The 15,137-nt window shown below is 40.4% G+C and overlaps 2 protein-coding genes and 1 pseudogene across 4 annotated transcripts; 2 read left to right on the forward strand and 1 right to left on the reverse strand.

Annotated features, from left to right (window-relative positions):
* The first annotated feature begins 579 nt into the window (after window positions 1–579).
* Window positions 580–7,730, forward strand: LOC137728341 (chloroplast envelope quinone oxidoreductase homolog; annotated as a pseudogene). The gene is made up of 5 exons (XR_015952750.1): window positions 580–746; window positions 979–1,120; window positions 1,800–1,848; window positions 6,488–6,554; window positions 6,655–7,730. The product of XR_015952750.1 is annotated as a chloroplast envelope quinone oxidoreductase homolog (transcript).
* Window positions 7,731–8,365: 635 nt separating this feature from the next.
* LOC137729044 (chloroplast envelope quinone oxidoreductase homolog) lies at window positions 8,366–10,232 on the forward strand. Its single transcript, XM_068467864.2, is given in 5 exon segments — window positions 8,366–8,554; window positions 8,782–8,923; window positions 9,213–9,304; window positions 9,395–9,751; window positions 9,753–10,232. Coding segments are annotated over 5 exon segments (990 nt in total). The 5' UTR covers window positions 8,366–8,488; the 3' UTR covers window positions 10,086–10,232.
* A 131-nt stretch (window positions 10,233–10,363) lies between these two features.
* Window positions 10,364–12,946, reverse strand: LOC137729042 (chloroplast envelope quinone oxidoreductase homolog). Of its 2 annotated transcripts, XM_068467863.2 has the most exons (4): window positions 12,802–12,946; window positions 12,326–12,467; window positions 11,789–11,880; window positions 10,364–11,336 (listed from the first exon to the last, which is right to left on the reverse strand). In XM_068467863.2, exons 1-4 carry the CDS (start codon window positions 12,865–12,867, stop codon window positions 10,647–10,649), a joined length of 990 nt encoding a protein of 329 aa, XP_068323964.2. In that variant the 5' UTR covers window positions 12,868–12,946; the 3' UTR covers window positions 10,364–10,646. The 2 variants fall into 2 exon arrangements, with proteins under 2 accessions (XP_068323964.2, XP_088534097.1); XM_088677971.1 differs by lacking the exons at window positions 12,326–12,467; window positions 12,802–12,946 and adding an exon at window positions 12,043–12,076.
* Between the last annotated feature and the right edge of the window lie 2,191 nt (window positions 12,947–15,137).

Here is a 15,137-nt window from a genome sequence, read left to right on the forward strand (position 1 = left end):
TGCTTTGTGTATGATTTGTCCACAATGCATGCCACGTAAGTCGTTGTATCTCTAGACCTTGAGTGCAAGGGTGAATGCTAAGTTTTATCTAATCGAGTTACAAGCACCTTACCCTTAGCCATTAAATTTAAATTTTGACCGGACCGCCTTCTGGATTTACATAAGTCAATTGGGCTGAAGTTGCGGGATCCAAAAAAGCAGGGCCGGGCAACTTTGTGGAGAAATTTTTAGTTGTGAAGGGAATACGGATGGTACACCACGTGTTTTTATATAAGTGGTGAAAAATTTAAATTTTTAAGTTACCTCGTGTGATGGTCACACTGAAAAATCTCCCAACTTTGTGGTTAGATTTTGCTTGGTGATCAAGGCAAAGCTTCAACTGAAAAATACATTCTTGCTGATTAAGTAAAAGTTCAGAACGCGATTGCTTTATTATATTCCATACGTTTTCTTCGGTTCAACAAAGTCAGGCTGAAAGAAGCTTTCACGCAATATATTTATCTCCGGAACAAGTCTGTCGAACCATATTGAGTAAAACAAGTTGCTCCAATACAACAGCTTTCGAACCGCTATAAATGAGGCTGAATTAGTATAATTGTTGCAGCAAAACCAAAAACAAAAACAAAAGGGCAACAGAAAAGTATAGATTTCTCAAACTCTGTCTCGGAAGTTTGGCAGGCATGGCAGCAAAGCTTATGCATGCGGTTCAGTACGAAAGCTATGGCGGAGGACCTTCTGGTTTAAAGGTTTGTTTTGAACTTTTAATTATTCATCAGCTCCTTTTTCTTTGTATGTTTTGAACTTTTAATACAGCCATAAAACATGGGTTTAAGGATTTGAGGATTCATACTGTTTCGTGCTGTGAATATGTACTTGTTTTGTTGAGACCTTGATCTATCCAAGCGATATTCTAATTCTATCTAAATTAGTCTGAAGCTACCGTTATAAATTGTTATATTTATACTGTGTTTGTTGCAGCATGTGGAGATTCCAATCCCCACTCTTAAGTAAGGCGAGGTTTTGGTGAAGCTCGAAGCAGCTAGTCTAAATCCAAGTGATTTCAAAATTCAGAAAGGCCTCGCGCGGCCGCTTTTTCCACGAAAACTGCCTCACACCCCTGGTAATGCCCTTTTTCCTGTGGATTATTTGGCATTTGTAAACGGAAAGTATGGCACAATAGCACATACTCTGATCTTAATCGTCATCTTAAAGTGGACTTTCCCATTATTTTGCTCTTAAAGAGTTACTGAGGGATTACCGTCCACGAACATGGTTGCAAACCGGCAGCTGCTTGTACGTACCTCAAATCTATGCTAACTACAAAAATGAATAAAAGTTCTATGCTTATTCCGTGGCCATTTCAGAAACTAAAGTCACACATAATAATTAATTTTGGAATCTAAAATTACAAGTCGCTATATATTAGTAGGAACTCTGCTTTTACAATGACAAACTGAAAGCTTGAGCCTTTTAACACCCTCCGAATTCATCATTATGTTCTTCAGTTAGCCTTGTATCTTGTTCTCTTAAATATATGGAGAAGAATAAAGTATTTCTGAAAACTGTGATTGTTCTGAAAAATTCTGAAATTAACCCGAAAATCTTTACTTACCAATTCATATGTGGAAGCATTTGTGGTGAGAATACTAAGGACGATGGATCACTTGGTGTTTGAAACAAAACATCTTTCCCTAGGTTGATGTATTATGAGTTGTTTCATTATTTATGCATATTCGATGCCTTCAAGTCTTTGGCAGTAGTTGATGTGTTAACTTTGGATGGTTCATATGAGGGGACAGTTACCGACGTGGCTGGAGAGATTGTAGAAGTTGCACAAGACGTCCAAAAGTGTTAGACAAATAAGGAATATGATTGGAGTCCTTGTGTAATTGTATATAATATTATTGGAAGAATAAGCCGTCCTACAGCCGTCAAGCCGTCCTACAGCCGTCCTACCTTGTCCTACCTACACACTAGGACGGCTACCTTGTCCTCTACAGCCGTCCTACCTTGTCCTACCTACACACTAGGACGGCTACCTTGTCCTACCTACACATTTGTATCATGTATATATATCCTTGTAATCTTGTAGAGAAATAGAATGAAAAAATTAAGCATTCTCTTCCATAAGCATTCTCTTCCATTTGCATTCTCTTCCATAAGCATTCTCTTCCATTTGCATTCTCTTCCATTTTTCCACATTCACGTATCAATAACAAATATATTTTTTAGCCTACATACCTTTTTCTACATGGTATACAGAGCAGGTTTATAACCCTAGCCCTAATTTTTTTTTTCGGCAGCTTTCTCTGCCGTTCCCATGGCTGTTCGTGGCCCGTCCCGTCCCTCCTCTGCTCGTCCTCCCCTCCACTGCACCTACTGCAATTTTGATTATCATACCCGAGACACCTGCCATAAACTTCATGGCTATCCCGTTGGCCATCCCCTCCATGGCCAACCGTGGCGACCACCGCGCCGTGCCACTGCTTCCAGTTCTTCCCGCAGCCATGCACCTTCCAGTCCTCCCCGGCAGCCACGGTTTTCTGCTTCCCGGCCCCATAATTTCACCCAGGCCCATCACGTGCAAGGCACCCAGGCCCCCGCCTCCTCTTCTACTCCAGCGACCCACCAAGTGCACGGGACCCAGCCCACTTTGCATGACTTGCAGCTTGCCATGCCTGACCTCTCTGCTGAGCAGCACTCCCGTGTTCTAGCTGATCTACGTGACACCACCACCCCTCCTCAGGCCAATGCCGTGCTCACTACTGATTTTGCCCAAGGTTTGTTACCTGTCACCTCTCGTCATGGTCAATGGATTCTTGACAGTGGTGTTACGGATCATATTACTTCTTCCGCTTCATGTTTGGTTAATCGTTCTCCTTCACATTTGCCGCATGTTTCTTTGCCTAGTGGTGCTTCCGCTCCCATTACTTTTACCGGCACTCTTCCTTTAAATTCCTCAGTTACTTTGAAGGATGTTTTATGTGTCCCTAATTTCCGAGTGGACCTTTTATCGGTTGGTAAACTTACAGATGGATTATCGTGTTCCATAACCTTCTTTCCTTCTTGGTGTGTTTTGCACGACTTGGTTTCGAAGGCGATGATTGGTGTGGGTAAGCGACGTGGCGATCTGTATTACCTTGTGGCCCTTACCTCTTCTCTCCCCACCCGTCAACCTCTCTGCAACATCATTACCATCCCCTCCTCCCTCTGGCATAGGCGTCTAGGTCACCCCTCCTCCACTCGTTTGCAAGCTTTAGCATCTAGCTCTCTTAATTGTACTTTTGATTCTAGTCATATTTGTGATGTTTGTCCGTTGGCAAAACAAACTCGTCAACCTTTTCTTTTGAGTTCAATTTCATCAACTTTCCCTTTTGCTTTAATTCATTGTGATATTTGGGGCCCGAATCGTCAATCTTCTCTTTCTGGTGCTCATTATTTCTTAAGCATTGTGGATGATTTTTCTCGCTTTACGTGGGTCTTCCTCATGAAACATAAATCCGACACTCAACAATTAATTAAGGATTTTTTTGCTTATGTCACTACCCAATTCCGCACTACCATCCAATGCATTCGTACTGACAATGGTGGTGAATTTTTATCTCTTCGTAGTTTTTTCTCTGATCATGGGGTGCTTTTACAAACTTCTTGTGTTTATACCCCCCAACAAAATGGCGTTGTTGAAAGAAAACATCGTCATCTTCTTGAAACCGTTCGCGCCCTTCGTTTTCAATCCCATCTTCCTATCAAGTTTTGGGGGGAATGTGTTCTTACCGCTACTTATCACATCAATCGTCTCCCTACCCGTCTTCTCCATCATAAATCCCCATTTGAGGTTCTCTTTTCGAAAACTCCATCTTATGACCACTTCCGCGTCTTTGGTTGTCTGGCATATGCCACCTCTGTCACTCCCACCACCAAATTTTCCCCTCGGGCTCATCGTTGCATTTTTCTCGGTTATCCTCATGGACAAAAGGCCTATACCCTTTACGATCTCGACAATCACCGCATTTTCACTAGTCGAGACGTCATCTTTCACGAAACTACTTTCCCTTATGCCGTTTCTCACCCTCCTATCCCATCCTCTTCGCCTACCCTACCCATCCCACCCCCTCTGGACTTTACATATAACCCACCCCTTCCTGCCCCGACGCCTCACCCTCCTCCACCTTCCTCCCCTTCCACGCCTCCCACAGATTCCCTTGCTGCCCCATTACCCATTCCTCCCCATGCCCCTGCCCTCTCGGCATCCCCTCCTTCCCCCCCCCCCCCCCCCCCCCGCTACTTCCTTACCTTTCACCCTTTTACCCACGGACATCCCTACCCCCCCACTACCTACCAATCCTCCCCTTCCCCGCACCTCTTCCCGTGCCCATAAACCTTCATCCTATTTAAAAGACTACGTTTGCTCGCAGGTGATTCTGCCATCCCACCCATCTTCGACTTCGCAACCCGGTTCTACACAAGGTACGCGATATCCACTTTGTAATTTTCTCTCTTATCACCGTTACTCTCCCAGGCATTTTTCTTACATTAACTCTGTCAGTCGGACTGTGGAGCCTTCCTCCTTTGCCGAGGCTGCCACTGACCCCAATTGGCAACGTGCTATGACTGAGGAGCTTCAAGCTTTACATGCTAATGGTACTTGGACTTTAACTTCCTTGCCCTCTGGCAAAATTCCCATTGGTTGTAAGTGGGTGTACAAACTCAAGCACAATTCCGACGGCTCTATTGACCGCTACAAAGCTCGTTTGGTTGCTAAATGCTTCACTCAGGCTGAAGGTATTGATTATCATGACACTTTTTCTCCTACTGCTAAGATGATTACGGTGCGTTGTCTTCTTGCTCTTGCTGCTAGTCAGTCTTGGTCTCTTCATCAGCTTGATGTTAATAATGCTTTCTTACATGGTGATTTACATGAAGAAATCTATATGTCTCCTCCTCCTGGTCTTCGGCGACAGGGGGAGAATCTTGTGTGTCGCCTTCACAAGTCAATTTATGGTCTTAAGCAGGCTTCTCGCCAATGGTTTGCCAAATTCACTAGTGCCATCATTTCTGCCGGTTTTCAACAATCCAAAGCTGACTATTCATTGTTCACTAAAAAGTCTGGTATTTCTTTCACAGCTTTGCTCATTTATGTGGATGATATTGTGATTACAGGCAATGATGCTAGTGCCATTAATTCTCTGAAGTCTTTTCTTCGTGATCATTTTCGGATAAAAGACCTTGGTGATTTAAAATATTTTTTGGGTATTGAGGTTTCTCGTTCCAAACAAGGGATTTATATTTCTCAACGCAAGTATGCATTAGAGATTCTCAAGGACTATGGTTTTTTGGGAGCACGACCCATTGCTTTTCCTATGGATGACACAAAATTATCTGATAAAGGAGAACTTCTCAAGGATCCTGAAAAGTATCGACGATTAGTAGGTCGGTTAATATATCTCACTATCACTCGGCCGGATATCACCTATTCTGTGCATGTTCTAAGCCGTTTTATGCACGAGCCAAGGATATCTCATATGGATGCTGCGCTTCGTATTGTTCGTTATTTGAAGGCTACTCCAGGTCAAGGTTTATTATTTCGTTCTGACAACCAGACCAAGTTAACTGCGTTTTGTGATTCTGATTGGGCAGGTTGCCCTATCACTCGCCGTTCGACTACTGGGTATTGTGTATTCTTGGGCGGTTCTTTGATTTCTTGGCGGACGAAACGACAGAAAACCGTTTCGCTCTCTTCAGCAGAGGCGGAATATAGGGCCATGGCAGGTGCTTGTTGCGAGATAGTTTGGCTTCGTTTTTTGTTGAAGGATTTGAACATTCCTTTGGATGGTCCTTCCATTTTATTTTGTGATAATCAAGCAGCGTTACATATAGCTGCCAATCCTGTTTTTCATGAACGAACTCGTCACATTGAGATGGATTGTCACTTTATACGAGATAAGATTGTAGATGGCACAATAGAGACCAAGCATGTGGGTACGGCACAACAGTTGGCAGACTTGTTTACCAAACCTCTTGGGAAAGAAAAGTTTTCGGGTATGTTACGCAAGTTGGGAGTTCTTGACATCCACTCTCCAACTTGAGGGGGAGTGTTAGACAAATAAGGAATATGGTTGGAGTCCTTGTGTAATTGTATATAATATTATTGGAAGAATAAGCCGTCCTACAGCCGTCCTACCTTGTCCTACCTACACACTAGCCGTCCTACCTTGTCCTACCTACATACTAGGACGGCTACCTTGTCCTCTACAGTCGTCCTACCTTGTCCTACCTACACACTAGGACGGCTACCTTGTCCTACCTACACATTTGTATCATGTATATATATCCTTGTAATCTTGTAGAGAAATAGAATGAAAAAATTAAGCATTCTCTTCCATAAGCATTCTCTTCCATTTGCATTCTCTTCCATAAGCATTCTCTTCCATTTGCATTCTCTTCCATTTTTCCACATTCACGTATCAATAACAAATATATGTTTTAGCCTACATACCTTTTTCTACAAAAAGTTCAAAGTAGGTGACAAAGTTGTGGCATTGCTCCCCTATGGTGTAAGTATTTTGAAGATGCCGAGTTTCACTTACAAAATTCATGTGTTCGTTACCAAATGACTCGCTTGAATTATGTTGTTGTCACGTTACAAATCGATAGGATGGAGGTGGATTGGCTGAGTATGCTGCAGTAAGTGAGACCTCGACAGCGCTGAGGCCGCCTGAAGTTTCAGCGGCTGAAGGTTCAGGCCTACCAATGGCTGGCCTCACAGCTCTCCAGGCTCTAACCGAAGCCGCAGGTATCAAGTTGGATGGAACTGGTCAACATAAGAACGTACTCATCACCGGTGCCTCTGGTGGAGTTGGTCTCTACGCAGTCCAGCTAGCAAAGCTCGGAAACACTCATGTAACAGCTACTTGTGGAACAAGAAACATTGAATTGGTCAAGAGCTTAGGGGCAGACGAGGTCCTTGACTACAACACACCTGATGGGGCAGGCCTAAGGAGCCCATCAGATCGGAAATATGATTTCGTAATCCACAGCGCATCGTCAGCAATTCCTTGGTCGATTTTCAAGCCAAATTTGAGTGAAAGAGGGCTGGTTATAGACCTTACTCCGGGTGCAAGTTCATTGTTCACTTTTGTTCTGAAGAAGATCACTTTCTCCAAGAAGAAGATGGTGCCGCTGATGATAAATGCAAGGGCTGAGAACCTGGATTGTCTTGTGAAGTTGGTGAAGGAAGGAAAGCTTAAGACGGTGATCAACTCGAAGCATCCTCTGAGCAAGGCTGAAGATGCTTGGGCTAAGAGACTCAATAGCCAATGCACAGGGAAGATCATTGTGGAGCCTTAAGTGAACAGATTTTGTTGGGACTAAATGTAGGAAAGATATCCCTCCGGATTTCTTCCTCCAAAACCCACGGATCAAATGATCCGGACCTTTGAAATTTGATCTAACGGTAAAAAATTATTATAACTTTTAAAATTTTTTACTAACTTCTATGTTTTTAGCCGTTGGATCAAATTTTAAAGGTCCGGATCATTTGATCTGCGGATTTTAAAGGAAGAAATCCGGAGAGGATGTCTTTCCTAATTGTACTCATTTGCTGATGTTACAAGCAAAGCATGAGAGAAAAGACGGTTGCTTTATTATATGTGCGTCATCTTGTTTTATGTGAGATTAGGAATTATTATATGTGTGTGATCGTGTTTTATGTGTGATTAAGAATTATTCTATGGGTGTGATCTTGATTTATGTGTGATTAAGAATACAAATAACTTTTGCTTTTAAATTACAGTAATCATAGAATAACAATCCACCATGAATAATAGATGATTTTTAAAAACAAATATTGTTAGTCATGGTTGATTATTATTTTTTTTTTAACAAACAATATCATCTACACTACGGAGAGGGGATGGATTTAGTCTCACAATGGACTAGTAATTATTTGGTTCAAATTTGCATTTGGTAGGAATTGAACTTAAGATCTCTCACTTACAAATAAAAAGAAATACGACTAGCCCGTAGTATTAAGTGAGAGTGGCTATCGTAGTTGACTATTAAGGCAAGGCAAACCAATTACTTTAAATTTTTGTTGAAGCATATGTCCCACATCTGAAACCTAATGAAGTTCTTTAACACGAAATAATTTCATTACTAACTGATCGGGGTTTTTCGTGATATAACTTTGCACTTAATGAATTACAAAGGTGGTTCGACCAAAAAAAGAATTAAAAAGGTGGATTGTTTCTGAAACTTTAACAAGTTTTGGTTTATCGTATTGGACAGAATCCATGTATTCTTGTTTTTGTATTTATTACAAATAAGTACAAAAAAAACAGGTAATGAAGTGAAGAAAACAATGTGAACGTCCTCAGTCTGTCATTTATATCCATAAAACTCAAAAAACTCAATTCCAGAAATCTGCACTCTCTCTCTCTCTCTCTCTCTCTCTCTCTCTCTCTCTTTCTCTGCGTGTGCATGATCAGCCATGGCGGCGAAGCTTATGCATGCGGTTCAGTACGACAGCTATGGCGGAGGAGCAGCTGGTTTGAAGGTGATTTCTGATGGCTCAAAAAAAAGTTAAAAAGTTCTAAGCTTTAGCATGAGAATAATCGAGTTTCTATGCCATCAGTGTTTAATTTGATTTTCATTGTAATTTATTTATAATTAGTAGTTAATCATGTAACAAGTTACAAGTACAACCTGCTAGGAAACTGTTTAAAGATTGAGTTGAAGTGGTGATTCGTAATCGAACACAAATGAGTTTTATGTTTGGTACAGCATGTTGAGGTTCCGATTCCCGCCCCGAAGAAGAATGAGGTTTTGCTGAAATTGGAAGCAGCTAGTCTCAATCCAGTTGATTGGAAAATTCAGAAAGGCGAGCTGCGGCCTCTTTTCCCCAGAAAATTCCCTCAAGTACCTGGTAATTCAGTTTTTCATGTTATTTGTGATCTTATTGTACTTGTTGAACATTTGTAAATAAAATTTATGCAGAACACCAAATATAATCTCTCATTTGTGCTCGATTCTTACATGGAACGCATTTCGGGCGTTGTGTGGGTAGACGGATTTGTAGGATTCTGCAACAAAATTATGTTGAAAGATGAGTTGTCTTGGGATGTCTTTGAGCTTTAGGCTGCTATCTATAGAGCAAAATCTTTAATCTAACCTGTTATTTATTCTCTTCTATCTCTCGCGTCATGCATGACCAGTAACTGATGTGGCCGGAGAGGTTGTAGAAGTTGGACAAGGTGCCAAAAAGTTCAAAGTCGGAGACAAAGTTGTTGTACTGCTCAGCCATTTCGTAAGTGCTCGATCGACTTATTCCCCTTTTCTTTAAGAGCTACTTGTTTATGCCCAGGATCCTCACATTTAAAGTTCGTGTGTTTGACAGAGTGGTGGAGGACTGGCTGAGTTTGCTGTAAGTAATCAGAGATTAATGGTTGCTAGGCCACCTGAAGTTTCAGCCGCCCAAGGCGCATGCTTACCTGTTGCTGGCCTCACGGCTCACCAAGCACTCACCCAATGTGCAGGGATCAAGCTTGACGGAACAGGTCAAAATAAGAACATATTGATCACTGCTGCCTCTGGAGGCGTGGGACACTATGCAGTCCAACTAGCAAAGCTCGGAAATACTCACGTTACAGCCACATGTGGACCGCGTAACGTCGAATTGGTCAAGAGCTTAGGGGCAGATGAGGTTCTTGACTACAAGACCGAGGATGGGGCAGCTCTAAAGAGCCCGTCTGGACGAAAAATATGATTTCGTAATCAACTGTGCAAAAGGCATTCCTTGGTCAACTTTTGAGCCTAGTTTGAGTGCAAAAGGGAAGGTCATAGACATTGCTCCGACTACGAGTTCTTTCACTACTTTTGTCGTGAAGAAACTCACCTTCTCAAAGAAGCAGCTGGTGCCACTGCTCATGATTCCCAAGGGTGCGAACCTGGAGTGTCTTGTTAGCTTGGTGAAGGAAAAGAAACTCAAGGCAGTGATCGACTCGACGCATTCTCTGAGCAAGGCTGAAGATGCTTGGGTTAAGAGTATCGAGGGCCATGCTACAGGGAAGATCATTTTGGAGCTTTAAGTAGACAAAATATATTCGGACATTGTGCACTTGATGCACTTTTTTGGGGACTGTAAATTAAAGTTCAAGTTCTGTCGAGTTAACTAGATAGCTCGAGTTGAAATGAACTTACTATTGACCATAAATTGAGACAACCAAGAATCATAATCGAGTACATCGCAAAATCAGGTCTAGAGCTATCACTTTTAAGCATTACATCAAACACCAAAACAAGTACAAATACCGGCGTCCAACTGAAACCAGAGCTCTAAAACCCTACACATAAACATTTCAGCAGATTGCACAAACCCATTCTTGCATAGAGCATTAAGTATAGTCTTATCGTCAATAACACCAAGAACAAACCCATCATTACCATCTTTCTATACACCAAGAATGACAAAAAACCCGACCAACCAAGCTAAACACATCAAGCAACTACTATAACCATGGAGGCAGTGAGGATGACGACGATGAGGAATACATCATAGTGCTTTGGTGAATAAACACCATTGAAATAATACTCAAACTTCTCATATAACTACATAACACAGACCAATTCAAAGCATAGCATGGCCAAAACTAAGGCTCCACAATTATCTTTCCAGTAGCATGGCCATCCATGCTTTTAGCCCAAGCACCCTCTGCCTTGGCCAGGGGATACTTTGAGTCAATTATCGTCTTGAGCTTCCCTTCTTTCACCAACTTAACAAGATAATCAAGGTTATCGGCCTTGGGAGATAAGAGCAGTGGCACCAATTGCTTTTTGGAAAAGGTAAGTTTCTTCAATGCAAAGCTTGCCACAGAACTGAGGGTGGGAGTAATATCTATTACCTTACCGTTCGCACTCAAATTAGGCTCAAAAGTTGACCAAGGAATACCTGTTGCACAGTGGATCACAGCATCATATTTTCGACCGGATGGACTCTTAAGAGCTGCACCTTCTGGGGTCTTATAGTCAATAACCTCATCAGCCCCTAGGCTCTTGACCAGTTCAATGTTGCGGGCACCACAAGTGGCTGTAACATGAGTGTTTCCGAGTTTTGCTAGTTGAACCGCATAGAGTCCTACACCACCTGAAGCAGCTGTGATCAGAATGTTTGCTTGCTGACCACTTCCATCAAGCTTGATCCCTGCAGGTTGTACAAGGGCCTGGTGAGCTGTGAGACCAGCAACAGGTAATCCTACAGCAGTGGCTGCTGAAACTTCCGGTGGCCTCGCAACAGTCAAACTCTTCCTTGTCACGGCAAGTTCAGCTAGTCCACCTCCATTCTATGATTCATCATCAAAGAATATAATCAATCAAAATGGACATGGTATGTATCAATGAAAGACACATTACATATTTAGGTGATACATTCTGTCACCGGGTTTGCATATTAAGCACATCAAGAGTCATTCCTACCTGCAATGCTCAGTCTCACGCCAACTGGAAAGACACTAGGGAAAGGGGCATACAAAATCGATGAGGGGTTAACGAGGGCTTACAAATACAACAATTCAGATTGGAACAAATGGATATTACTTTTTAAATTGGTTAATAATTATTCAGAGATCATTATGAAATTAATAGCTATAAGTTAAGTTATATATGGGAGCTTAATACCCTTTTTTCTGAATTATGTTATCCTTTCAGCTAAATTGTACTTCGCCAACAACAAATACTAAATACAAAGAATTTCAAGTGAAACTGAGAAATTGAGCTGATATATAAGGGCACTTACACGAGGGTTAACCATTGCAACAACTTTGTCACCAGCTTTGAAATTTTTTACTCCAGGGCCTACCTTTACAACCTCTCCTGCCACATCGGTACCTGTTCCAGTTCCAGCAAGAATATCTTCAGTTAACAAAACAACTTCTCAGAAAATCTGGTCCTGTGAAAACTTCTACATAAAGCATTTTATCTCATCTTAAAAGGTGCACCCCCACCCCCTTCCCTTTGAAAAACGTTGCTACCCGTTGCATATCTCATTACTCTCTGTCCCTCTCATCATGCTGGATATCAATGGTTTCATGTAAGAATCTCTCCCAGGAAACAGAAAAAGGCCACTGCAGAAAGTTTATTAGACCAAATGAACAAGAAAATAGTGCATTCAAACGCAAAGTATCAACGTGTTTAAGCAAGTATCGAACATCCATCCTACTTTTTTCAAGAAGAAGATCAAATAATACACGGAATGTAGCATAAGTCAAGACATATAAACACGAAAAGGATCCCCTAAGTAGCAGAGTGTCTCAAGACAGCAAAACCAAATTACCCGGTATGTTCGGAAACCTGCTAGGCAAAAAAGGCCACAGCATGCCTTTCTGAACTTTCCAATCAAATGGGTTCAGACTGGCTGCCTCCACCTTCAGCAACACCTCATCTTTGCTCGGATTTGGAATCGGAACTTCAACATGCTGCAATAAGGCCAATGTCATGACAAAATGCAATGTACCCACAAAATAAACCAACAACTTGGTTTACCATTAGCATATGCAAATGGTAATTTTCTCGATAACAAAACCTAGTGACGGAGTATATTTCCTGTCAGTATCTCTCTCATCGCGTGATTCAATAATCTCTCAGATTCTCGTTTCCTTATAAAAACAATAAACGTGAGAAAGAAAACCAATCACTATTTTTTATCTCCCCAAAATTTCAATAAATCAATCAAGTACTCGCAATCGAAATGGGGTTGCAGTTCTTTTTCAAATTAGAAGACGATGAAGGTGGAAAATTGAAAAGAATAACCTTTAAGCCAGAAGGTCCTCCGCCATAGCTATCGTACTGAACCGCATGCATGATCTCATTGGCCATAGTCTCGCAGTTGCCACTGCAACCTTAAACGTTTCGAAGAGCAGACAGAAGCTTGAAGCTCCTCCCAGATTTTATGAAGTACAGAGCTTATCCTTCAGTCGTTGGTGCATTATCTTTTTGTATCTTTGGCATAAAACAGTACAACACTGCCGGGCATCTGGGAACTCCGGAACACCTAAGAGCAAGTCCACCGTCCGTGATAGCCCGGTGGACCGGCTGCTTTTTCTATCTAATTGCCCTAGCTCCTTGCTTCAGCCCATGAGGACGATTGGGCTGATGGGGATCTTAAGTGAGAGGGTGGGCTCGAATCGCAGGCCCGAGTGCTTTAAGGCAAACTGATGCAAAGCTGATGTCAGCTATATCATAAAATTAATATAAAAAAATATAAAACAGCAATAAAAATTTAATAAACAAATGTAAAAAATTAATAAAAATTGTAAAAAATTAATAAAAAATTTTAAAAAATGAAAACAATTAATAAAAAATCCGGAAATTTTTTAAAAATTAAAAAAAAGATTTAATTTTTCTATAAATATCTTATTATTATCTTCCACCTTACACCACAATTTTATATTTTCTCAAATACTTTGGGTTGTAATTTCTTATTTAATGAAACGCGGTACAACGAGACCAATTAAAAATCATATCCGAAATTTGAAATAAAATTATATTTTATTATTTTATAAAATAAAAAATACTAATATTTTATTGCATATTGTCATGGCTATTCAGTTTAGGAGTGGAGATGCAAAAAACAATTAATGTTCATTAAAGGCTGCTACTATTCATTGGAGAGGATTCAATAGGCAGTTGCCCTGGGGGGGGCCTTTCCCACACTGGAGCTGCTCTAATAGCTTTGGTATTGTAAAACACCGTCAGACATGTGAAATGACTAATTAGCCCACATCTATCGTGGAACAAACTCAAACACGTTAATCAGTGTTTTGTCAACCTTGTAATATTGTTGACTTTTTATTTTGGGCCATTTATCCCCTAAAATATTATTTTGTCCCCTGAAACTTAATTTACACCACTTTACATTCTGGAACTCAATTTTTGCATCACTTTGCAATATATCGTTAGGTATGTCAATAAAATTGTTAAGTTCGCTTAGAGTATCTCCAACGGAGGACTCAAATTTATTTTGAGTCCAAATATAAGGCAAAACATCTTCAATGCGCATGGAACTTAAAACTCATATTTGGGTTGTGAGGCAAAGTGAGACCCCAAATTTGAGTTTCAAAGTGATATTTGAGTTGAAAGTGGAGCCCATTCAAATTAAAAAAGAAATTACTCAGCCAAGAACAATGAAATTTGAATTTTAAGTTTAATCATCTCCAATGCACATAACTAAATTGTTAAAACTCAAATATGAGTTTTGAGTTCAATTTTTCTTCTCCAATGGAAAGACTCAAAATGAGTCTTAAGATTTGAGTCTTTGCATTAGGGAAAAAAAAAATCAAAATACATAAATTTACCACTTTTTTGGGACCTAAATATGAAAATATAGGTGTAATATTTGAGTCTTTGCATTGGAACTTTGGCTTATTAAGATTGCAAGATAATATATAAATTAACATTTAAAGACATTAAAAATCTCCAACACAAAAAACATTAAAAATCAAATTAAATAAAAAAAGTAAATAAAGAAGTATTTGTCGATTTGTAAGGAGCTGTTAATTGTGTCCCTAATTTTAATTGTAGCCAATTATCTCTTGAACTTTTATAATTGGTCAATTTCCTCCATAAACTTTAATTTTAACCGATTACCCCCTGAAATTTTACAATTGGCTAATTTCCCCCTTGCATTAGATTTTAGAAAATTTCATCCAATTTTCTATCCATCTTGGTCATGTGCACAAACACATGGCAAGGAAAAAAAAGGTAATTTTATCCTTAATGTGGACAATATATTTTTTTCCTTCTTCTTCTTCTCTTCAGCTAGTTCACTCTCGTACAGTTTTTGTTTAAATTTTATCCCTAATGTGGACAACTATGAATCTTCTCCTTGGGCCTTTTTTCCCCAGCAATATGTTAGGGTTGTGATGCCATTTCATTAGCCTTCTTTGTGACTTAATTCACATGACCATCTCAGTTCACCTATTTTAATTCAACGCCCAAGTTCAAATAAGAAAAGCAATTTCTCATCTCAACAAATTCATATTAGAAATTGGTCAATTATAAAAGCTCAGGGCTACATAGATTCTAAAAGAGAGACTCTATACTTCCCTCTTCATCGCTACCGTGCAAATCCAATCTCATATCTAAAC

This window comes from Pyrus communis, chromosome 10, assembly GCF_041283825.1.
Source record: "Pyrus communis isolate YQ-2024b chromosome 10, ASM4128382v1, whole genome shotgun sequence".
Lineage (NCBI taxonomy): Eukaryota > Viridiplantae > Streptophyta > Magnoliopsida > Rosales > Rosaceae > Pyrus > Pyrus communis.

Bases quoted from the DNA above. Each gene is read 5' to 3' on its own strand.
- LOC137729042 (XM_068467863.2), bottom strand. From the start codon at position 12,867: ATGGCCAATGAGATCATGCATGCGGTTCAGTACGATAGCTATGGCGGA. The intron at 11,881-12,325 runs GTAATTTGGTTT...GAACTGGAACAG, and splicing joins CAGGTTTCCGAACATACCGG to GTACCGATGTGGCAGGAGAG. The intron at 11,337-11,788 runs GTAAGTGCCCTT...GATGAATCATAG, and splicing joins TTGCAATGGTTAACCCTCGT to AATGGAGGTGGACTAGCTGA.